This window comes from Electrophorus electricus, chromosome 6 (genome assembly GCF_041902795.1).
Source record: "Electrophorus electricus isolate QZ-2024a chromosome 6, ASM4190279v1, whole genome shotgun sequence".
Lineage (NCBI taxonomy): Eukaryota > Metazoa > Chordata > Actinopteri > Gymnotiformes > Gymnotidae > Electrophorus > Electrophorus electricus.
Window position 1 is genome coordinate 2,914,948 of NC_137502.1, and position 24,589 is coordinate 2,939,536.

General features: G+C 42.3%; 1 protein-coding gene across 7 annotated transcripts; it reads left to right on the forward strand.

Moving 5' to 3' along the window:
* Positions 1–378: 378 nt before the first annotated feature.
* Positions 379–24,568, forward strand: nlrc5 (NLR family, CARD domain containing 5). Of its 7 annotated transcripts, none has more exons than XM_027029605.3 (44): positions 379–519; positions 1,373–1,692; positions 2,158–2,235; positions 2,366–4,076; positions 4,505–4,588; positions 4,669–4,752; positions 5,107–5,190; positions 5,340–5,429; positions 5,701–5,751; positions 8,288–8,338; positions 9,103–9,186; positions 9,432–9,515; positions 9,637–9,726; positions 9,839–9,886; positions 9,973–10,032; positions 10,140–10,223; positions 10,340–10,423; positions 10,508–10,597; positions 10,688–10,747; positions 10,889–10,972; positions 11,144–11,227; positions 11,819–11,908; positions 12,079–12,144; positions 13,323–13,406; positions 13,515–13,598; positions 13,740–13,817; positions 13,910–13,996; positions 14,652–14,702; positions 14,821–14,865; positions 15,031–15,114; positions 15,211–15,294; positions 16,229–16,309; positions 16,401–16,484; positions 17,229–17,315; positions 17,789–17,872; positions 19,669–19,761; positions 19,849–19,932; positions 20,078–20,161; positions 20,326–20,409; positions 20,661–20,744; positions 20,935–21,012; positions 21,117–21,200; positions 21,322–21,405; positions 23,392–24,568. In XM_027029605.3, the coding sequence occupies exons 2-44, from the start codon at positions 1,383–1,385 to the stop codon at positions 23,462–23,464; spliced, it is 5,232 nt and encodes a 1,743-aa protein (XP_026885406.2). In that variant the 5' UTR covers positions 379–519; positions 1,373–1,382; the 3' UTR covers positions 23,465–24,568. The 7 variants fall into 7 exon arrangements, 5 of the variants coding, with proteins under 5 accessions (XP_026885406.2, XP_026885404.2, XP_026885405.2 ...); XR_014124307.1 differs by lacking the exon at positions 379–519 and adding an exon at positions 544–889 and having other exon boundaries at positions 21,322–22,529; positions 22,991–24,568; XM_027029603.3 differs by lacking the exon at positions 379–519 and adding an exon at positions 544–889.
* Positions 24,569–24,589: the final 21 nt, after the last annotated feature.

Consider the following 24,589-nt stretch of genomic DNA (forward strand, 5'->3'; position numbering starts at 1 on the left):
ATGGAAAAAAAACATACGATATTAAGGTAATTGTACATTAATGTTTGGACAAATTGTGGCGCTGTTTCGATTTTATGGCGAAATGTGTCCTCGATTGACCTTTCGTATTTTGGCGCCACGCGTATCTTTGCTTATTCTTGTTTATATGCGGTCTGAGATATTTATTTTCAAATATAAAGTTTCTAATCAATTTATGGTAGCATAGACAATTTTCTTTTCTTTCTTTAAAAAGAAAACAAAAAAAAAACCCCAAAACAAATCAAACATTAATAGTCTGTACCGAAATGCATTTAATATATATAGATATCAACAAATCTGGTCCGCCTTTCCACCAGATTCAGGCTGCAGAGCGAGTAGTATGTCTATCTATCTGAAAGGTCCTTACAAGCCTTGGTCCGTATTGAACGTGTGGGACCTGCTCTTTGGCTTACGATGGCCAGAAGCAAAGCGAAACTTGAATGGCCATCTTACTTTCGTTTTGTGATCACTGCGGAGATATGCGATCTGGTAGCGAGAGTGGTGAGTACCCGGCGATGAACTTCGGATTAACTGTTGCAGGACTACAGCGTGCGTTTTCACTGCAGCCCGTTATCGTGTAGTCTAATGTTCCGTTAGCGGTCTTTTCGTGTTTCACATGTCGAAACGGGCTTCGGCGCACCAAATTTGCCGACTGGCGTGATGAGAGATATGAACTGCGCAGTTGGAAGGTTTCGCGGCACACCCCTCTCTAGCCAAATAGTTCAAGCAAATAAATAAATAGCAGTCAACGATCTGCGTTACTGGCTACGCGATATTGTTTTGGATATATACGTGATATTCTGAGTCGGTGCTCATTAAGCATTATGCATTTTACGTCTTTTTGGTAGATGCCTGAGGCGCAGTTTCTCATGTAAGTCACACGTGTCTGTAAGGCTGTATTCACTTCAACTTCTACATAGCGTTGTGTTTTTTATTTAATTTATTTTCCAGTATGGGAGATATTGCTATCAGCCCAATTGCTTCTTATGAACAAACGCCCTCTAATACGAAAATGAGTTGTACATAACTAAATGTATATAGACTTGAGGGTGTAGGACTTTTTCATCTGAACACTCCTTATCATCTTAATTTGAAAATGAAAAGGAGTGTGTGGGGTTGTTATTCTTCAAATTAAAACCTGGAGACAACAGGAGGTAACATGACGGATAAGGGAAAAACCCACTCTTACTTGCCGCCTACTTCACATACACTCAACCATCATAGCATTGACACCTCTGCTTTCGATTCTGACATAAGGACATTTCTACATTTTAAGTTAACTGCAGAGGTGCGAAAACGAAACATATACAAACTTTGCGCCTCCCTCTGAATTCAACTGTTTTGACCTCTTCAGATGGACGAAGATGGACGACATAGACCTGGAAGATGACATTCGAAACGTGGTGACCCAAGAAGCCGCCATCATTGTGGACGTTTTGTGCCTCCAGAGGGACAATGTACTGGGGCGCATCTATGGCTTGGTGGAACGCAACACACGAGAACGACTGGAGCACCTGCCCAACCGCAGGGACTCTGTCTTGGGCATCTTGGATTACTTCAAGACCTCAGAACGTAACCGATGTTTGCACTTTCTGAAAACCATGTGGATGTTTTGTGAGAACATTCCCCTGGAGCTGGAGATAAAGGTGTTGTCCATTGCCGGATGGTCCTTTGGTAAGTTTTGCTGCACTTGCACCCTCTTAACTACAGCTCACTTTAACACCGAAGCTTTTGTTTAAGAAAATCGTGGCTGTGCTATGACAGAATCAGGTTAGTACAGTTAATTTAACAAATTAATTCAATGTTCTATGACATATTAGTATGCAATGTCATGCTGCAATATTATGTCACTGAATGTGACAGAATGCAAGGACAAAAAAGATTGATTAGGCGTAAATAATTTTGGGTTATACTTTAATGTCTTCTCTCTGTTGTGTAATACGATATGAAATGTAGCGATATAGGGGTAAGAAAATATATCTTTTCTGAGTGTGGATCGAAAGTCATTAAACAAAATGTCGAAATAAAATGAAAGTGAAAGTGCAGTGGGAATTAAATGCATTGCAATATGTTGGGTTTTGTTTAATTCAGAGCTGGAAATCCCCTAACAGTCTGCTTTCTCTCTCCTGGTGCACAAAGACACAGGGATGACCACCATTCACTTTGCAGACAGTGAAGAACTTCCTCCGTCTCCTAGTGCAAAGCGTGCATGCCTAGGTACTTGTTTCTAGTCGGTTCACACCATGCACATGAATCAAGATTGGTGTAAGCAAACAAATCCTCCTCAGCCCATAAAAATAAGGACCATAAAAGCACACTAACAGAATACTAATGTTTTCTCGTCCAGACCATGTGCAGATCTACACCAGCTACATGAGGTCTTTCCTGCAGCAGAAGTTTGAAAGAGTGACAAAGGACATGGCAAAGAAGGTTTGCCTGGACACAATGTACCTGAGCCTGAGGCAGCGTGGTGCTGCTCGGCCCAGAGCCCAGGAAGGGCAGGAGCCCGGCCCGGATCAGAGGGAGTCTGCCGAGTGGCTCCTGAGCACCACTGGCAGGGTGGTGGTGGTACTGGGTCTGGCTGGTTCTGGAAAGACCCTGCTGATGCACTGCCTTAGCCACCGCTGGGCCGAGGGCTTGTACCCGGACATCCAGCTCCTCTTCCTGCTGGAGTTCCGTCAGCTCAATCTGGTGTCTCAGCCCCTGTCCCTGAAAGAGCTACTGTTTCAGTTCTTCCTTCCACCTGAGGGAGGCGAGGAACAAAGCGAGGCAGTGTTCAGCTATATCCTCGACAACCCACAGAAGGTCTGTTTCATATTTGATGGTTATGATGAACTGGGGGCAAAGTTTACAGATCCGATGACGCTCGGCAGTACCTTAGACCCCTGCCAGAGGCTCCCGATGGCTGATCTGCTGTCTGGACTCTGCAGCTACAAGATCCTGCCCGGGTGCACGGTGCTGATCACGTGCCGTCCGCGGGACGTGAGCGACCTGTTTGGGAGCTCGAGCTGTTTTGTCGCGGAGCTGCTGGGCTTCAGTCAGCAGCAGGTGAGGGAATACACTGAAGAGTTCTTCCAAGAAAAGGGAGACGCACTCAAGGAAAAGGCGCTTAGTCGGATGATGGGCAGCCGTCATCTCCTCTCCATGTCCCACGTTCCGGCACTCTGCCATGTCTGCTGTGTTTGTTTAGATCACTTGCTGTCAGGTGAAGTATCTCAGCCTGCTGCTCAGCTGCCCAGCTCTCTGACCCAGATCTACCTCCACATCTTGTCTGCCTTTCTGAGTCACTGCGAGGGCAGCGGAAGTTCACTCGCTGCTACCTACTTGCTCCAAAAGTACAGGACTCAGATCGCTGAGCTTTGCAAACTCGCGATGGACGGTTTGGAGACGAGCCGCATAGTGTTCCAGGCGCAGGACCTGTCCCCGCAGTTAATGAACTTTGGAGCCAATGCCAGAATTCTGTCCCGGGTGGACCTCACGTGTCCAGATGGATCTCGGAGTCTGGGCTGTGCCTTCATGCACCTCACCATGCAAGAGTTCCTTGCCGCTTTGCATCTTATGACAAGTCCGGACGTCTCGGAGTTGAAGCTCAAGAAGAAGCTTAACCTGAAAAGTCGTTGGATCGCAAAGTCTGATCCCAGAACTGTGTTCACCGACTCCCTCCACCTGTATATGTGCGGACTTGCGGCCGAAGCCTGTACTTCAAGTCTCGTCGTGCTGGAAGGAGGTGAGGAGGTTCGTGGCGTGGTGCAGAGGCGCCAGGCCGCAGTGCGCAGGATCTTGCTCGGGTTTGTGGGCAGCGCCAGCCAGACAGGGCCCAAGATAGTCGAGCTGTGCCGCTGTGCGCATGAGACCCAAGATGTCAACCTGGCCGCGGCCATCGGCTCCAGGGCCCGCTTTGAGCTGCGAAACATCAGACTCAACCCTGTGGACATGGATGCCCTGGCATTCGTGACCTCGGCTGCCAGTCAGATGGTGTGTCTGGACTTTGGCGGCTGTTCTATTGAACTGGAGTGTCTGAACATCATTCCCAACATCAAGAACCTGGAACATCTCATGTGAGTTCCATGTTCATATGTATTCAGTCTTTTCTTCTGTTTGAACTGTTCGCTTTTTAGTCACACTTAGGATTTGGGAACATTATATTTTCGTTTAAAAATATTCATGTTAATTATTATTATGTAAAACATATAGGGATGAGCATTCATATGTGTAATGTTATTCGGCCTTTAGATGGGAAAGTTATATTTATATTTATGGAATTTAGCTGATGCTAAAAAAAAACCTTACAATTATGATTGAGTACAGCATGAGCAATTGAAGGTTACTAGCCTCGCTCAGGGGACCAACAGCGGCATATTTACATGTATATTTGCATGCAGACGAAGAAGGAAATGCATTTACATAATAGAAATGTGATATTCACTAATTTATTTATATTAGTTCAACGAAGAGAAAAGGGCTTTTGAACCATATTTTATTGCAGCTTTCGAAGCCGAAAGTACGACGACAACTTTGCGGAAGCTTTATCCAGCATCCTGCCCAGACTGGAGTCACTGAAGCAGTTAGAGTGAGTCTCCCACTACTGTTGTTGTAGAGTGGGCCGACGCGTTGTGCACTGTGGGGTTTACACAGCTGTTCTCTTCACAGTTTTATCAGTGGAGGTCTCACCGATGCTGGAGCTGCTAAGCTTGTCACGGCTCTGGAGAGCTGTCTACAAATCACACACCTCAAGTAAGAGTCTTCCCACCACAACACAAAGAAGGACTGTGGAATTCTGCGAGGATTAGATAGCACAGTAGGATCCAGTGACACATTGATTCGGTGTAAACATCTGTGGGAGGAGCTATATCTATAAGAGAATTCTGATTCGGTGTAAACATTTCTGGGAGGAGCTATATCTATAGGAGAATTCCGATTCAGTGTAAACGTCTGTGGGAGGAGCTATATTTATAGGGGAATTCTGATTCGATGTAAACATTTGTGGGAGGAGCTATATCTATAGGAGAATTCTGATTCGGTGCTGGTGACTAGAACATACACGAACTGCCTTCATTAAAATATACTTTGTCTTTGTCTTTCTGACAGTGTCAGTGATAACTCCTTATCAGATGAAAGTATAAGAAAGATCACATATTTGTTCCCCAAACTGACTAACATCACCTCAGTCATGTAAGTGAGATATTTTGTTAATATATCTGTTTACTGTTTAGTCATAGCAGTGACGCTACTAGGCAAATGTAATGTTGGCGTACTTGAGTACTTACTGATAATTGGAGAAATATTCCTCATGATCTGTCCTGTTTGAATATTGTTTACAGGTTGGGGAAGAACAACATTTCCAGAGACGGAATCTTTATACTGGTTGAAAAGATGGCGACCTTTCTAAACATTAAGAAAGTCCATGTCATGTAGGTTCTCTCCTTGCCTGTGAATTTTTATGAGCTATTGGAATTATTACTCAGAATTATCACTCAGTATTTTCAGAATTATTAATCAGAATTATCAATCAGAATTATCACTTAGGGTTGTCAATCAGAGATAGCAGCATGTTCAGATCCTGTGTGTTTTTGTTTATGTATTTAAGCATTCAGGTTTTGTTTACTTTATGAAGTATTGTTGTAATATTACTGTGATCTTGCTGTGATCCTAATGGAAAATTCACCCTCTCTCTGTTTACAGCGGAAGAAAGGAAATCAATGTTTTCTTCTCCCCAAATTCACATACACCGGGGTGAGTATTGACTGTCCTTGGATGTATCTGATTGGGGGTGTGTTGTTGTGCCCCTGAACTGATTAACGGAGAAATATGTCATTTTTCCAGCGACACAGAGATTCTGTACTAAATCTATTTTAAACATGGCCACCTCTTTGTGGGGGACCCGCTCTATGGAACTTAAACTGGTTCATTTGAGGACCACACATCAGCTGCACGTTATAGAAAAAAATATACAAATAATAAATAATCACTTTCATAAATATTGTTTGCTACTTTTTGTTGGTAAAATGTCTTATTGGCCCTTTAACCTTTTTGGCTGCTTTTAGTGTAGTTTCATTAGAAGAATGTCATAGTGCTATTAGTCACTATATATGTGTGTGTGTGTGTGTGTGTGTGTGTGTGTGTGTGTGTGTATGTGTGTGTGTATGTGTGTGTGTATGTGTGTGTGTATGTGTGTGTGTGTATGTGTGTGTGTACGTATACTACCTGGCCAAAAAAAAAGGTCACACACTCTAATATTTTGTTGGATCGCCTTTAGCTTTGATTACGGCACACCTTCGCTGTGGCATCATTTCCACAAGCTTCTGCAATGTTACTACATTTATTTCTGTCCAGAGTTGCATTCATTTCCCCCCAAGATCTTCTCCAGCACATGCCAAAAATTCTCAATGGGGTTCAGGTTTGGACTCTGTGGTGGCCAATCCATGTGTGAAAATGATGTCTCATGCTCCCTGAACCACTCTTTCACAATTTGAGCCCAATGAATCCTGGCATTGTCATCTTGGAATATTCCTATGCTATCAGGAAAGAAAAAAATCCATTGATGGAATAATCTGGTGATTCAGTATATTCAGGTAGTCAGTTGACCTCATTCTTTGGGCACTTAATGTTTCTGAACCTAGACCTGACCAACTGCAGCAATCCCAGATCATAACACTGCCCCGACAGGCTTGTATGGTAGACACTACCGATGGGTGCATCACTTCAGCCGCCTCTCTTCTTACCATGATGCGCCCATCTGTCTGGAACAGGGTAAATCTGGACTCATCAGACCACATGGCCTTCTTTCATTGTTCCAAAGTCCAATCTTTATGCTCCCTAGCAAACCGAAGCCGTTTTTGCTGGTTAGCCTCACTGACAAGTGGCTACACAGCTGTTTAGTCCCAGTCCCTTGAGTTCCCTTCGCACTGTGCGTGTGGAAATGCTCTTACTTTCACTAGTAAACATATCCCTAAATTCTACTGTTGTTTTTCCTATAATTTGATTTCACCACACATTTAAGCGATCGCTGATCACGATCATTAGAGATTTTTTTCTGACCACATTCCTTCCTCGAAGATGATGTTTCCCCACCGTCCTTCCACTTTTTAATAATGTGTTGGATAGTTCGTAACCCGATTTTAGTAGTTTCAGCAATCTCCTTAGATGTTTTCTCTGCTTGATGCATGCTAATAATTTGACCCTTCTGAAACAGATTAACATCTTGTGCACAACCACAGGATGTGTCTTTCGACATGGTTGTTTAACAAATGAGAAGCTACTCACTGCCTCAGTTAGGGTTAAATAACTTATCCAATGGGAGGCTCTTACCTATTTGCTTAGTTAAATCCAGGTGGTGACCTTTTTTGATCAGGCAGTGTATTTATCTGTCTGATAGCCTAATACTAAACTCTGGCATTTCTAATATTTTAGTAAACCGAAGCATTCACATTCACAGTTCATATTTAACTACATTTTGGCATGACTGCCTAATTATGTTTTTTATTAAAAGATAATAATAATAATATCCTATAATAATAATAATAAGAACATTTAAGAATCAGTATGTATAAAACAATTTTATGTGAGGTTTATTTTCACTTTTACTTGAGTGCTTGTTTTAATGCTTCACCTAAAGTGAACTTCTAATTTCTAGACTTTCAGTTTCAACATACTTTATTCTACTGAGCAATATTTCATTGTTATTAAGTAATATGTTTCATTTTCAACATGTATTACTTCTTTTATTCAGCACTACTTTCATGCTTTTTGGGAATGTGGCATGTGGGCTGGCTGACTGAATTCAGTCTATATATATAATTTGATTATATTAGACAGTTTTATAGAATATTTTGTCTTTTGTATTGTGACTTGTTTTCACACTACAGCTCAACACTATGTAGTGTGATTTTATGTTTTTAAGTTTTTCATACAGAGTCAAAGTTTAATATATTTTCTCACAATATAATATAATAAAACATTAGGGAAGAAGTTTTCATAACAGATTCTGCTTTTATAACACGAGGCAGACATAGTAGTGTTATAACAAGGACTGATGTTAACACTGAAAGTACGATTCACTCACATCTCTGAGCCCATGTTGTTGATGGGCCCCTGTTTATACTGAGTCTGTTTGTATTTTTTGATATACTGCTTAGTCCTTCTGGGTATTTCTGTACCAGTAATGTGTACATGAACAGTGATCACATCAGTCAATTACGGTATTTTGGCTTCTAACATGTAGTATTGTACAATTATCTGTTTTTAAGTGCTCTGTTTTTTTATATATCAGCAGTGTGGGCATGGACAAGTCCGAAGACATTGACACTGCTAAGGAACTAATGTATGTTTATCACTTTATTCAGTATTTTTTACTTAAGGAACTAATGTATGTTCAGTAATTTTTCAGTACTTTATCCTATGGTTGAATGCACTTTTTAAAAAATCTCAAATGTGTTTGAAATGCTAAATGCTTGAGGTTTGTACAGACCTTATAGTGAATCAGTTTTAACCAGCTCTAATCACTGGGGAACATACTGAATGTAAAGACCTGCAATCAAAGGATTCAAAACTCATATATAAATTTATAGTTCAGTGGTTAAGGTACTGGACTAGTAATCTGAAGATTGCTGGTTCAAGCCCCACCACTGCCAAGGACATAATTGTAAGTTGTTTTATGTATAAAATAATATATAGTGTAATTCTAACCTTAATCCACCATTAAAATGCAAATAGAAGTTGATAAAGTAAAGGGCACTAAGGAAGTGTGTCCAGTTTAGTGATTTCTTAGTAATTTCCCTTCATTCACTGTGGTTAGCAGTGGTTTAGAGAGAAAAGGTGATGACCTCTGCTCTGCCCTCTGACCCTGCAGGACTGCACCTGGTCACTAATGCACTAAGAGGGAAAAAAAAAAAAAAGTATAATGAAATTTAATACTGAATGCAGAATTAAACAAATGCGTTTTAGATTCTGTTTAAAAGTTCTAAGAGTGCTAAAAGCTCTCAGGGTTTTCTGGGACTAGTGTCCTTGGTGATTACAAACACGGCATTTCATCTGTTTTTTTTTTGTTTGTTTGTTTTTTGTTTTTTTTGGCTTTTGTGTGTTTAGCTTAAACGAATGCAGTCTCAGGCTGGCACATCTGACCAGTCTATGCAGTAAACTGAAGAATTGTGCGTCCCTGAAGCTGCTCAAGTAAGCATTACTGCACTCCATATGGTGGACCTTTTCATTATGTATTTAAAATATAGTCCCTTTTCATCTTTTTATAAGATCCCAAATGTTTGAATTGAGCACAATTAATTTTGAATTCAACCTGAAGAAACACCTTGTCATTTTTTTCAAGTGCTGCAGTCAACTTATCTCTGTGGCCCCTGGAGCAGCTGCAATTCCAGTTATCCACAGTAATAGCTGACTCTTTGCTTTTGTGTTCATTTAAGTTTGTCGAGCAACAGTTTGGAAAGCAGAGGCCTGCGAAAAATGCTTGGACTTCTGCCCAAGCTTGGGACCATTCAGGAAATCAAGTCCGTAGTCGGCTGTTAATCCATACAGTTTTCCAAATTAAAAGTCTCACTATTCTGTTTATGGCATCGAGCTTTTTGTTTGTGTGTGTCTGTGACGGTGAACGGTTGCTCTCCCATGCAGCTTCAGTGAGAACGAAGTGGACATGGAAGGCATTGTCTTTCTCTCCACTTTTCTCCAAACACAGAAGGACATCCGAGAAGTACATGCTAGGTGACTATGATGTCATGAACAGATATTTACCTCTTCACCCTGTATGGATGGTTATTTTGTTAGGTGATGGCAGTTAACATTTCAGTCGTGACAGTTTTACTTTCCCCACCAGCCACAATGGAAAGAGGAAGTTAATCTTAAAGTTTAACATCTGCAAGAGGTAAAAAGAAGACTTGGAGCCTACTTTTAAAGGTTTCCTTATTTTTCTGTGATGCTGCATTCATATCAGTTCCCTTTTGTGTGCAGAGATGCATTCGATCCATTAACCTCCGATGGCTCAGATTTACACCTGCACAAGAAATTCAGGTAGAACATCAGGACGTGTGAAGCTTTCTTAGTTCATGCTGATGTTACCAGTGTTTCTTGAACACTGCCTCCTCATCATCTCTCGGTTGTCTTCTGTGGCCTTTCAGTCTGACCCAGAGTGAGGTCCAGCCTGCCATAATGAAAAGACTCTGCAGGAATCTGGTCAAGTGCACCAATCTGAGAGAACTGGAGTGAGTTTGTGCGCCTATCTCTGCATCTCCAAGCTCTGAGCCTCTGACCATGTTTTTTTTTTTCCTTCGGCTTTCCACCGTTGCTCTTTGATATCCATCTCTGTTCTGTGTTGTAGTCTCTCCCATGGCACCATGAAATATGAGTCTATTGAAAAGCTCCTTGACTCCCTCCCACACATGACATCTCTCCACATGCTAAAGTAAGGAGTTCCTTTCAAATCGCCTCAGCCAAGCTGCTCATTGCCTCTGTTGCTATTTGAAGATGATTTTGCTTTCTCTCCTAGTTTGAGTCATATCCAGATGTCCAAGGACATTGCTTTGCTGTTCATGCGGTCCCTTGCTAAATGCCAGCGAATCACTGCTGTGAATCTCAGGTAACCCGCGTTAGCGCAGTTAGGAGTGTGACTATGTGACGTTCTGAGCTGTCAAACAGCCTCACACCTTCGTCCTCCTCCTCCTCTCAGGCCATGTGGGGACGCGTTCATTATGTTTCTGCAAGCCAAGGCTCAGGCAGCAACTTGCAAGTGAGTGACTTCAGGCCACCGTTATGTGAACACACACTGGGTTCCTCTGCAGAATTTGGTTTCTGGTGCCGTAATAGCTGCATTACTTGTGTCAGTCTGCATTGGTTTTCCTCATCAACCCTTCCCACTGCTGCCTGACAGACTCACACAGTATGAGCTGAACAGGTTCGATGTGGTGAAACTCTCTGAGATACTGGAAGACTGTCAACACCTTGCTGATCTGGAGTAAGTATTTCCTAGTCCAGCGCCGGTCAGCTTTCAGTGGGTTCTGACTCTAAAGCTTCTCCTTCGTGATGAATGTTGTACAACAACACGATAACATGTTCGATTATCGGTTTAGCCATATTTGCCATAAGCGATGAGCAGTGTTTCTGATACAGCGTTTCACTGTTGTAGTTTGTCTAGTAACTCCCTTAGAGATGAGGGTGTGAAGAGTCTAGTTGATTCCCTGCCCAAACTTCAGATCTCCCGCTCAGTTTGGTAAGAGCAACGTCTGCAGTTTCCTTTGGGAACAATAAAGCATTATCTCTCTTATCTTATCTTATCTTATCTTATCTGACTTAATATGGAGCAGAACTGTTGTGCTTGTTAGTGCTGTTAATGGTTTCGTTTTAGAAACACTGGGCTATTTCTAAATGGATACATACCATTGGATACATACCATCCATGCACTTATAAAGGTGCCCTATATTCATAACTGGTAAGACAGTGGTAGCTCAGTGGTTGAGGTGCTGGACTTGTAATTGGAAGGTTGCCACTTCAAGCCCTACTGCTGCCAAGTTCCCTGAGCAAGACCCTTAACCCTCAATTGCTCAAGTTGTACTCACATGTAATTGTAAATCACTTTGAATAACAGCATCAGGTAAATTTAACTACAAACTAGCCCTAATTTGCAATGCCAGTATGTTTTTTTAAATTTTCCTTTTATTTAGAAATATAGGCTGTAGTAGGCTCCTTTAACTGTTAGAAAATTGTGAGTACTAACGCAGCCATGGAGTCAGACCGCCATGCTGCAGTTCCATGCTGCCCTTTTTCATTTAATTTCTGACTTCTTTTTGTTTCTCTGCACAGCCTAAATGATAACAGACTTAGCCAGGCAGGTGTGGTCTACCTGGCCAACTCGCTGAGCACCTGTGATAAGGTGGCCGTTGTGGAAGTGAGGTAAAACCAGCCGCACAGGTTCTGTTTTGGTGAACTATTGAAATCTGAACCTAGTGACATAAAATAAATTACCACAGTGGAATGTATGAAGAGCACCCAGCTTGCAACTGGAGCTGAATTTTACCCCAAATTACATTTATGTGTCATAATATGTTTTGTTTTGTTTTTAGTCTTGGAGCGGAGGAGCGATCTTGGATTCACTTGGCGCAGGAAAACGATGCAGGGAAGACTCTCAGGTAGTCTGTGTGCATCCACACAGAGGCCTTGTCCAGGGGTTTGTGTATGCCACAACCTTGGCAAAGGAAAAGTGAAAGTGTTTTCTTGTGCTCTGGTACTGTTTGACATAATGCCAGGCACAGTTCGCTGAAGTGGTTCCTGTTACATAATTAAATATAAACACTTATTGCACTGTCTCGAGGTGGTAGCCTAGGTCACGGCGAGACCAAAACGTGGGACACAATGTACTATTTTGGGTGGAACAAAGGCAGTGGGTGTACTATGGATGCTGCGAAAGAAAATAAAGAAACAATATGACTGCCCTACGTAACCAGCCAAAGTTCACGCTGTTCCAGAAATACAGTGGGTTGCTCCTGCCTCTTACCTAGTGTGTCTAGACAGCAACCCCCTAACACACACACACACACACAGAGGTGCTCCTGTTCTTACCTGCCCACACCGGGCTGGGCTGAAGAGATATGTGATGTAAGAAAGACGAACTGATTAAGGCGTGATCCATCAGCAAAGTGTTGCCAGTGATACTCGTAACACTGCTGATCTCGCAGCCTGGAATGTGTTTAACACACTGTGGACCAATAGGTAGTAACCTTTAACAGTAACAGCCTTGCCAGTAACAGTGGTAACACTCATAACCAAGGACACTCATGACCAAGATCTAAAATGAGACGGTAACTTGGTAACATACCCACTAAACCCTGAAATGCCCATCAAGAACAAACCACAGACACATAAACAGCAATTCCTTGTCTGCTCTTTTGATCCGCTCTCGATGATATTTATTGACAAAAGGTTCCGACTCGTCTCAGGAACCGATGTGGATCTGGGCATCCGTCCCATACGGTTAAAAAGCATCCATTAGCTGGTTCCAGATTCATCTGTAATCAGTCTGGCAGGAAGTTAAACGGAAGGACAGAAACTCATCCAGCACACAAGAGAATGTAAAGTAGCTCAGTGGTTAAGGTACTTAATAATAAGAAACAATTAGACAGTTGCCAAGTTGCCACTGTTGAGCCCCTGAGCAAGACCCTTAACCCACTCAAGTTATCATTATTATAAGCTGCTTTGGATAAAAGTGTCAGCTAAATGCAGTAAATGTAAATTACACATCTCTTCCTCTTTCTCTCTCTTTCTTTTCTCTCCTCTTTGTCTGTCTCTGTGTCTCTCGCCCCTTGTTCAGTTTGACGGCGTGCTCTTTTGATGCCAGCCATTTGCAGCAGCTCTTGGAAATACTCAGCAGTTGCCCTAGAGAGCTCAAATTAGAGTGAGCATACATCACTAAAGAGGATGGAATTTATTACAGTGACCATTAATGGCAAATCTATAGTGAATTAATTCCCTATTGTTAAGGTTTTGCACTCCATATCTCTAGGTTATCCTCCACCACCCTGGACAGCCAAAGCCGGCAGTATCTACTGAGCAACTTAGCCCAGGTGTCCACAGTACAAACTCTCGAGTAAGACGCACAGGAAAAACACATGTTCATGCATACAGCTGTGCTCCTCTTTTGTAATGTAATCTAGACCTGAATTTATGTGCATTGTAATCTTTGGTAACATAACAGACAGTAATGTCTGCACTGCTTCTGTCCTTTGAGGCTGAGCAACAATGGTTTGAATGCTGAAGAAATTACGCATTTGGTTAAGCAGCTGAGAGGTGACTACAGAACCATCAGGTGAGCATGGCAAAACAAAGCAGGAAGTGATGTCATGATTTGATCTCTTTATTGATAACAATGGTTGGTCTGGCTGTTTTTCTTCCTGTCAGGATTGAGGAACCATGGATAAAAAAGGAAGCTGCTGTTAGCCTTGTGGCTAGCTGCTTGGACCTGAACCCACGCACAGGAGAGATCAGGTACACCTAGCCTCTCCCAACGCCAAACATACCACATTCCCACTGTGACATCTTGACCCATATACAGGTGCTATAGTACAAGTGTGTCATCTTGGGCAAACATCTATGGCTTGCCAATGTAAGAATTTCTGGCATCAGTTAAGCCTTGTTTGTGGGTACTGACAGAATTGTAAGTTTTTAATCTTTCCTTTTAGGATGAGAACAACACCTTAGACTACAGACACAAATGGCTAACATGGCTCATTGGAACATCCATAATTGGACTTTAGACCCAAACCTTACACATTTTACATCATTAAGGGATAAATTCTGATGAAATAAGTTGGTCATTTACTGCACAATGCTATTTATAGGACAGACTTTGTATATGTACAGCGTGTGTTTACAACAGCAACCTGATGTACCTGATATAGAAGGAAAGATTCAGGTTACCTGTGGTTTTAAAGGGTTTTCAGTATAGCAGTAGCTCACTAGTAGTTGTCGTTTCATCAGTATCAGAGTTTATAACATGTGGATAAACCAAAACTGTGAGGATGCAGTGGTTTAATAACATTGTTGTGATATAGTAAATAAATGTTGTGCTTTCACATATGCCTCGCCTTCTCCACAGTAAGCTCTAATTATTTACTCTCTAGTGAAATAACTCTGTTTACAGGGTTGAAAAGACATGTTTTCACCTTTCTTTTGAAAGCCACCCACACTCTGAGTAAGTGCCAGAGCTCCAGCTTCTAAATCTTTATAAATGTGAATATTTGCAGCAGGACATGCTGGTCAGCAATAACTGAGCAGAAAACTCAGAAGCTGTTTTTTTTTCCCCCATTCAGAGTTTCCTTTGAAAACAACTGTTTATCTGAGGTGCACTCTTTAAGGTCAGCTGATTTATTAATATATATATATATATATATATATATATATATTTTTTATGGGGTTACTGATGCCTCTTTACGGGGACTTCATGCCGTAGTCAGAGGCCGTAGATGGCGGGTTAATGGTGTGTAAGGCCAGTGTGAACATGCAGATTTCACCTCTCTCAGCCTCGTGGACTGCGATGTGGAAGGAAGGCATCTGTCATTACTTCAGGCGCCCATCCAACGAACATCCTCTCTGCTGACGTTACAGTAGGTTCACCTCTAGCTGCCACTGCCTGACCTGTGCGTCGTCGGTTCACCACGTGCTTTGTGCAACGAACGCTCTTCCATGTTTTTTGTGTGCAGGTTCACGCGGCTGACGGTGGGCCGCGAGGGGGCGGAGTTTCTTGCCTCCATTCTGCCCTCCCTCACGAGCTTGAGAAGCCTCAGGTGAGATATCGGGGCCTTTCTCAGTATTGGCTCCAGATAACGGTTGTCTCATTCAGCACAGGTCACTTGTTTTATTCTACCACACCTCAGCATCAGTACATTTATATCTAGAGTAATACATTTTGACCGTCGCTTTCATTAACTCCGTTTCCATTCAAGTGATGTTTTGGCAAAAAAAAAAAAAAGCGCAATGGAATATATGCAGTGGAATGGGAAAATGTCTGTAAAATTCTACAGACGTCAACAAAATGTTTCTGTCTAACTTTAGCGTTAAAGCACTTGACGACACCTGAGTTTTTGCGAAAATACTGCACTGGAAATGGGAAAAATGACATGTTTTCACGCAAATGTGTCATGTGACATGATTCGCCGCATATGAGTTGTTACACACACACACACGCGAACAATAACCTCTAGCTGGAGGAGATGAGAGTGTTTCCCAGTCTCGTTTGTCAAAGTCACTGCAATTCCCACAGGGATAGGACACAGCTTGCACAATAAACACGACGCCCTCAAACTGTGATAATACTGAAATACTGGTTTGGATTCATGTATCTTAGCTATAGCTCCCAGCAGTTTACTACTGGTTTTTAGCCCCAGTAGTTCACTACTGGTTTTCTTTTTTCAACATATAATGGTTCTGATGCGAACACACTGCTGTAATAATTCATTTCCGTTATCAGCCATTTGTGCCAGTTTAATGTCGCCGAAAGGAAACGTGTCAACCTCAGTGTTTTGTCAGCAAACCAAATTGTATGTGTCAACATTTCCATCGCCTAACACATTATGTAGAGCGGAAAGCTGGATTGACTGATCAACCTGCCAAGCGGAGGAATTTCACGAATGTTCAATTTATAGCTTGCAGTTTGTAGTCGATGGAAACGTAGGCTGTTGTTTTCAGGAGTGCTTAATGGATTTTAATATGTTTCCACAGCCTCAACTCCAAAGGAGAAACATTGAGTAAAGGAGTAATATGTGCATTACGGCGCACACAAAGGCAGTTGCAGAGTCTGAGGTATGCCACGCCATGTCTCCTCGTGTTCCTCAGCATGCTGAGCGTCAGAGTGCTGCCATCTGTTGGTGATGTGTCGGAACTGTTCCCTTAGCCTGTCCCATCACGTGATCAGCGACGACGCCGCCACCGCCCTGGGTGGAGTGCTCGAGGGCCTGACGCGTGTGAGGTCGCTGAAGTAAGAAGCGCGTCTCCGCATGCTGTGGCACGTGGCACAACTGCGCCCACAGGGTTGCTTTCTTCGTGAAGGGCTAGCTTGGTTTTTAGAAAGATGGCACCTAGCGAGGACCTCTGCATTTGTAACCAGAAACTTTCTCTGTCGGGCTCAGAAAACCATGCTAAAATCAGTTCCCCCCCCCCCCCCCCCATCTTTTTCTTATAGTGAGTTCTTTTTTATGTCAAGTAAAATCCTTGGCTCTGTATAATAATATAATCTAGTAAAGCCTTGCATTAAGGGGTTCTCAGAAGTCTATTTCCAAAACGGGTAAACTAAGTGATGTGTAACTCGAGTCTTAGATGAGCATATCAGCACTACAGTGTTCAGTCAGTTTCTGCAGTTAGTGAACCTGAATGGACGAACTGGGGTTATCAAGTCCTGTGTGAATGCAGGAACAATTAATCTGTTTGTGCAGTGAGCCTTCAGTAGTAGAGCCACCCATGTATTGGCACACCTTGACCATGTATTGGCACATGTTGGCCATGGATTAACACATTTTACACTCTCATCTTCAGGAATTGTTTGGGATAGTACCTCAGACAGGTTGGAATTTCAACAGTGCTGTAACCAGTACTGTAACTACTTTGACAGTTTTCTTCTTTGGGCATGGTTATCTGTGTCATCCTTCACACCGCAGCACTAAGGATGAATATGTAATCTCTGCTCATCTGTCTTTAATAATCTAGTAATCTGTTTTTAATCTAGTCTCTCCTACTGCTCCGGGTGGACGTCAGCAGGAGGCCGTGTCCTGGTCCGGGGGCTGGTTCAGTGTCTCTCTCTGGAGGAAATCTGGTAAAGGCCTTCTCTCTGCATCTAAATGTTTTCAGCCTCCATCCACGTGTACCTCCTGCAGAATTATGGGCCATTGGCTGCCTTCACTGCAGTTCCAATCCTCAGTGTGGATCCGAGTTTGAATTCAAACTTTTTCTGATTTGCACTGATGCAGGCTTTGTTTTTTGGCAACAGAGACTGTTGTTGTTATAGTAAACCCACAACCCACAAGGAACTAGTTGTCTTGTTAATGAGGAACAGACTAGGCAAGATTCAGCCATGATCCTTTATGATATGGCTGCTATAAAGGAAAGCAGAAATGCTAAAATGGCTGAAAAGGATATGGGTCACAGGTTCTAGGGTCATCGGTCATATGTTCTAAGCACATATTTGAGTTCCCGGTAATGAAGTGTCAATAATAGTAGCCGCTTGACTGACCTGTGACATGTAAGGCAGTGTGGACAGGATCACACTCATGTCATCTCTCCCCAAAGGCTGGACTCCATACAGCTGGATGAAGAGAGCACAGTATGCCTGGCCCAAGGACTCCAGAACATGACATCCATTAAGAAGATCAGGTAGGTTTACCTGCCTTCATTAAGATCAGGTAGGTTTACCCACCTTCATTAAAATCAGGTAGGTTTAATTGTCTCATTAAGATCAGGTAGGTTTACTCACCTTCATTAAGATCAAGTAGGTTTACTCACCTTCATTAAGATCAGGTAAGTTTACCCACCTTCATCAAAATCGGGTAGGTTTAACTGTCTCATTAAGATCAGGTAGGTTTAACTGTCTCATTAAGATCGGGTAGGTTTAACTGTCTCATTAAGATCAGGTAGGTTTAATTGTTTCATTAAGATCAGGTAGGTTTAACTGTCTCATTAAGATCAGGTAGGTTTAACTGTCTCATTAAGATCAGGTAGGTTTAACTGTTTCATTAAGATCAGGTAGGTTTAATTGTCTCATTAAGATCAGGTAGGTTTACCTGCCTCCATTAAGATCAGATAGGTTTAACTGTCTCATTAAGATCAAGTAGGTTTACTCATCTTCATTAAGATCAGGTAGGTTTACTCACCTTCATTAAGATCAGGTAGGTTTACCCGCCTTCATTAAGATCAGGTAGGTTTAACTGTCTCATTAAGATCAGGTAGGTTTACCCACCTTCATTAAGATCAGGTAGGTTTAACTGTCTCATTAAGATCAGGTAGGTTTAACTGTCTCATTAAGATCAGGTAGGTTTAACTGTCTCATTAAGATCAGGTAGGTTTACCCGCCTTAATTAAAATCAGGTAGGTTTAACTGTCTCATTAAGATCAGGTAGGTTTACTCACCTTCATTAAGATCAGGTAGGTTTACCCGCCTTCATTAAGATCAGGTAGGTTTACCCGCCTTCATTAAGATCAGGTAGGTTTACCTGTCTCCATTAAGATCAGATAGGTTTAACTGTCTCATTAAGATCAGGTAGGTTTACCCGCCTTCATGAAGATCAGGTAGGTTTAACTGTCTCATTAAGATAAGGTAGATTTAACTGTCTCATTAAGATCAGGTATGTTTAACTCTCATTAAGATCAGGCAGATTTAACTGTCTCATGAGAAGTTTGCCCATGGTTTAGGAATCCTTTTAATCTCCTCTAATCAATTTACTAACTAATAGACGTTTAGTAGGACTTTCACTTACGATATATTAGCAAATTAAGATTTATAGAGTCAAAAAGGAGCTCGAAATGCACACACATTGTTTTATTTTATCTCTGATTACTTTATTGTCCTCTTTCAAGACTGCTCACTAGGTCAAATAGTCCCACACAACCCTATTATTAAAATCTCTCCACTGGCTTCCTATGCATGTAACAGGACTGATTTAAGATCCTTACCATTACTTATAGAGCGTTGCACGGTCGGGCCCCTGCATGTGAGTCTGACCTGCTCCTTCCTCACGTACCAGCTCTCTCGCTTAGAGCAGGTGACGTAGGTCTGTTACATGACCTGTCTGAACACCCGCAGAGATTGAGCATTTGTGCCTGTAGCACCTAAATTGTGGAATACTTTGTTCACTTCTGTGACGGCTAAACACACGCATGCACGCACACACACACACACACAATTATTTATATATATATATATATATATATATATATATATATATATATATATATATATATATATATATATACTGACTTAGAAAGTCAGTACACCGAAATATATTTCGGTGTACTGACTTTGTAAATTGACTCGTGTCTGGGATAAGTGCTGAATAAACCAATTTTAATTAGTTAGTAACAGGAGACTGGTTGAGTAGGACAAAAGCTGTGCATTGTGGGATATGATCCATGGCGATCTCTCATTTCTGGGCTGTGATGTGTTTATTTCTCAGCATAAGTAAGATGGTATTGGGCTCGAAGGGCAGCAGTGAGGTTCTGTCTGTGCTGGCCTGCCTGCATTCCTGCACTGGCCTGCAGGAAATCGAGTAAGTCCCAGTTTACATTTTCCTGTCTTGTCATGGGTTTCAATTTAAAAGTCTCCTGATGGTCCCACTTCCTCTATGTGCCTCCAGTTTGCAGGGATTAAGAATAGATGACCAGGGCATCGAGGAGCTTGTGAAATGCATCCCAAAGTGGACCAAACTCAGTAAGATAAAGTAGGTTCATGCTCTATATGGCTTTCACAACGCAACGAGGGTCAATCTTGACGTTTTCTCTGAGCGCTATGCAGTAATGACAATTGCGCGCCCTCTAGTGGAGATGGAGAGACAAGGCATTGTTCATATTCTCTCTGTTGTGCAGTCTGTCTGAAAACTGTGTCCGTGACCAAGCTGGAGAGAAACTGGTGGAGGCGCTGTCCCACTGCAGAGAACTGCAGCAGCTGCGGTATATAACTGCAAACATAATCTGCACATTACCCAAATGTTTGCAGAGGTTACATTTTTTTAAATTTACACAGTGGTAGGTTATAAGGATATAACTCAGAATGTTGGGTCTTCTTTATGAGGAGCTGAAACATACTTTTAGTGAACATTCCAATCCTTTTTCAGTCTCTCCAGAAACAAACTTGGCACCAGTTCTGCTGCTAGACTGGGTCGTGTTCTCCCATCCTTGCGCCACCTCACTGAACTGGAGTAAGTCACCACATCCACGCTGCAGAGTGCTGCTGTGTGTATGTTTAACGATGCCATTTTTATATAAAATAGGGGGTTTTCTTATTGTTCAAAAAACAGCAACACTGATCTTCCATGTCTATAAAGTACAAATCAATCTTTTCCAACATGGTGCACTTTGTCTTTCTCTCCCTACTGTAGTTTTTGTATCAACGCACTCATGTTCAGTTGTCCTAACAGTGCTTCCTGCTTTCTTTTCTTTTGTCTAAAAGTCTGTCTGAGAACAAGGTGTGTTCTGAAGGATCCTTAAGTCTTAGTCAGGGTCTGGTCAGCATGAAGACCCTGAAGATACTCCGGTAAGACACCACAAACACCTTCCAGAATGGCACGGGTTCAGCCGGGCCACTGGTGAGCACGTGGCGTTCCGGGGTTTGTTCCTCACTGTGAATAGGCTTCCAGCTCCGTGCGCTTTTGACACAGTCCTGTTCCATGCTGAGCTGATGGATGTTTGGGTGGTGGGCGGGTGGGTGGATGTTTGCTTCACAGCCTCACCTCTGTTGGAACCTCAGACTTGGGTCCCGTGGCTGCATGTCTTCAGCACTGCACCTCCATAGAGGACATCAGGTATTCCAGCCATTCCGTGACTGTCCCTGCCGCTCCCGGCCTCGTTCCTGCGCTCTCGTTCATCTCCCAGCGGTCTCACACTTTTTAAAAATTTGTTTTCCCAGTTTGGCATGGAACGAATGTGGTAACGAGGTGGTGCAGAAGTTGGTGGAGGTTCTCCCACAGTGCATTAATCTCAGAAGACTGGAGTAAGTGTTGCGCTCATAGGTGGCGGGTGTGTGTTTGTGTGTGTGTGTGGGGGGGGTTTGGTGTTTGAATGTTGGGATTTGTCTTTGGACTGTGTGTGGATAATGGCTTTGTGGTCTGTAGCCTAGAGGCTAATAATATCAACACCAGCGGAGCAAAGACCCTAGCTACATGCCTGCTCTCCTGTCCTTGGATTGAAGTGATCAGGTAACTTTTGACAGAAGAATAATGATAAACAAACAAACATTTTTAAAATGATCAGCGGGTTTGATCTAATATCATCTTGTATATACTTATGTTTTCTTTGAATATTCATTAGGTGCCCCTACCTTACACCCACAGCCACTGTCCACTTTAATCAGCACACCAGTTTTTATTTGATGATTTATTTTTACTTTATCTTTTACAAAACCGCACGTTTAATATGCGCATCTTCAACAGTGAACATGGTCTTGCTGGATAGTGGAAATCTGAAAAGGTCCAGGACCTTACCAGAGACTTTAACTGTTAATGCTTCATGGGGGGGTACATTATCCCGCAGTCCAGTCTGTTTCCCAATTCTCTCAGTATTTGATGGGTGTAGGCCACCTTTTCCATAGAGTGAATGTAATTGACAGTTCCTATAAAAAGCTCAGCAGTACGGCGGATTTCTCTGACAGCTTCAGCAGCCAGGCACTGCCTTTACATAAACCTTCAGAAATAACACCAAGGTACAAAACGAAAAGTATGTGGGCATGTTCTGCTTGCGTGGGTTCACACTTCCCCCGGTGAGGGAGGTCATTCGGACCCCATTTACACTCATTTTTTGAGACTAATGTGTGTATTTGCACCCTAAAAAGATTTTAATCACATGCATTTACACTTGGTAGTGAAAAGTGTCTCTGGTTAGTCACTTTGAAATCCTATTGCTATGTGGTGTGTAATGTCAGCTTTTTTTTTTTTTTTAAGAGTTCTTTGAATATCGATATGCTTCTGTGCATTGTACTTTATTCTGCACAGCAGCGTCAGTACAAATGGCTAATAAGTGTTTAGTTTTGTCCGGGGCCCAACCGCCTGCGTCCTCTGTGGGTCACGTGTTGTGATTGTTGAATGTGGCTTGGAGCGATGGACACATTTACACTACCATAGTATCCTGCTCAAATGCACCTCAGACCGTCTCCTGAAGTGACTGAGTGCATCTTGGGTGCGTTTGTATTTTTATGTTGATAATCTGTCTGGATATAATCCTGAGAGTTGAGGCATGACACGACCAGGCAGAAAGGAGGTCTTGGATTTCTGCTTTGGTGTTATAAAGAACTGAATCGGACTCTTCCCATAAACAACCCCGTCAGGTCAGTGAGTTGGCATGTGTCCACCCCCCCCCACCACCCGCTTATCCTCCTCAACCTTGGCATACATTGTAGTCGTCTTACCAAAGTAAAGTTTTTATTCACTAAAGCAACATTTTTTTATTAACCTTCACCCTTATAAACATCTATGAAAATCCTAATCATTTTTGAGAAGATTAAAGGGGACTGTAATCTCTCTCAGAAAACAGTGTCAGATTTGAAAATACCCATAAAAGTCCGACCTGTTAAGTTCAGATGAGTGGCACAGGTTCTTTTAAGATATCCGTTTGATACAGAGGACAGAAATGCCGTATTTGGAATCGCGGCACCTATAGATGCCTATCGTATGCCTGCCTCTACAGTTACAGTCTGTAACAGTCTGTAACGCTCTAACAGTAGCCAAGCACATGTGCTGTTTCCATGCACATTCTCTGCAAGCCCACCATCTACTGCTTATCCCCCAGGTGACAGTCTATCCTCAACACAAGCGGCAGCACAGAGTCTACCATGGTAGTGGTCTGGTAGTGGGAGTTAGCTGGGACAAGTGTGTCAGGAGCAGCAGTGGATGTGGAAGCTGGAAGCAGATGTCTCGATCTGCCCCGGCTGGATATTTTTGGAAGTCAGACGGCGCTCAGCTCGGCAGCGAGAAAGGCGCATGTGAAAACTCCAGCAACCATGCTCTCACCTCACACACACACACACACACACACACACACAAGATACGTGCACCTCTGAAAGCAGACAATGACTGTAGGTGCAAAGTAGGTGTTCCTAATGAAGTGTATATTGGCTGAAGTGTTCAGTGTATATAATGTGTGTGTATATAATGTGTGTGTGTATATAATGTGATCTCTGTTTTAAATAGACTTTGGAGGAATCCTATTGTGAAAGACGACCATATTTTAAGGGACCGCAGACTGAATTTCTCATCGACCTAATCTGATTCATACACCGTGTTTATGTCATTATGATCATTTATTCATAGATTAGTTTCATTAGATTTTTGTTCACTGAAGTGAGTATCTTGTTTATGATTATTTGGAGAACACATTACCTCATTCAAAGACCCACAACAGCAAACATCCAGTTTATCTACTTATCCAGGAATCAGAGGTTTAGGGAAGAATGCCCAGTTTGCCAATCTCAGTAGAACACAGCCTACGGTAGACGTTTGTTAATCTCAGTAGAACACTTTCAGGCAGTGAAGACTACGTTTACTGAACTTTCCTTGTCTGTCATTGTAGAGAACCCAATTAAATGGAAACACAGTTAAGATAATGCACTGTTGATACGATGTACCTTACGCTGGTGCATCTTCGAGACTAACAGTCTGATTTTTAGCACTAGGTTTTTATTTATTTTAAGAAGTGTCTGGGCTGACTGGCTGTGGGGTGATCAGATTTAGCACACTGATGAAGGCAGCTATCAATGGCAGTGCATTAAGTCTGTCTCCTGAGGGTATTCTTCTCTACACCTGTCCTGGACCTCTGCTTGTTGTGTTCTCCTGGAATTACACTTATTTATTCCCATACGACCATCAAGTGAACAGCAGATGGGTTCATGCTTGCACTTCTGCATGGAATGACTAACAGCTACACGGCTGGAGTTGCTTGACCATGCTACCATATGCTACCAGGAGAATAATAACTCCTGTGCTTCATTAATGAGCAGAAATGCTTGATTTGTTTTGAAATGCATTGTAATGTAACACCCATTATGTGTCATTTAGTGAGATATAAGTATGTGCACTATAACAGGGAAAACTCATTTGGGAGTCTTGAGGTATTAACTTGTAAAAATAGAAATAACTACATGATGAAATTGTTTATGGTTGGTTTAAAGAATCTGAAAACACCCTCTGTTTATGAAAATGCATTGTATTGATGGGGTTAATTAACAGTTTAGACTATCATAACATAAGAATATACCCCAAATATGTATTTATGCTTTTTCAGAGTTTTGTGGTTTTGTATGAATACTACAAGTTGACTGTTTGCACCTTCATTTGTCCTTTGAGTTAATAAAACCCTGAGAGTGTGTTCCCCCTGTTACTGCTGGCTTGT

Bases quoted from the DNA above. Each gene is read 5' to 3' on its own strand.
- nlrc5 (XM_027029603.3), top strand. From the start codon at position 867: ATGCCTGAGGCGCAGTTTCTCAT. The intron at 5,752-8,287 runs GTGAGTATTGAC...TTTATATATCAG, and splicing joins CCAAATTCACATACACCGGG to CAGTGTGGGCATGGACAAGT. The intron at 17,873-19,668 runs GTAGGTTTACCT...TTTATTTCTCAG, and splicing joins ACATCCATTAAGAAGATCAG to CATAAGTAAGATGGTATTGG.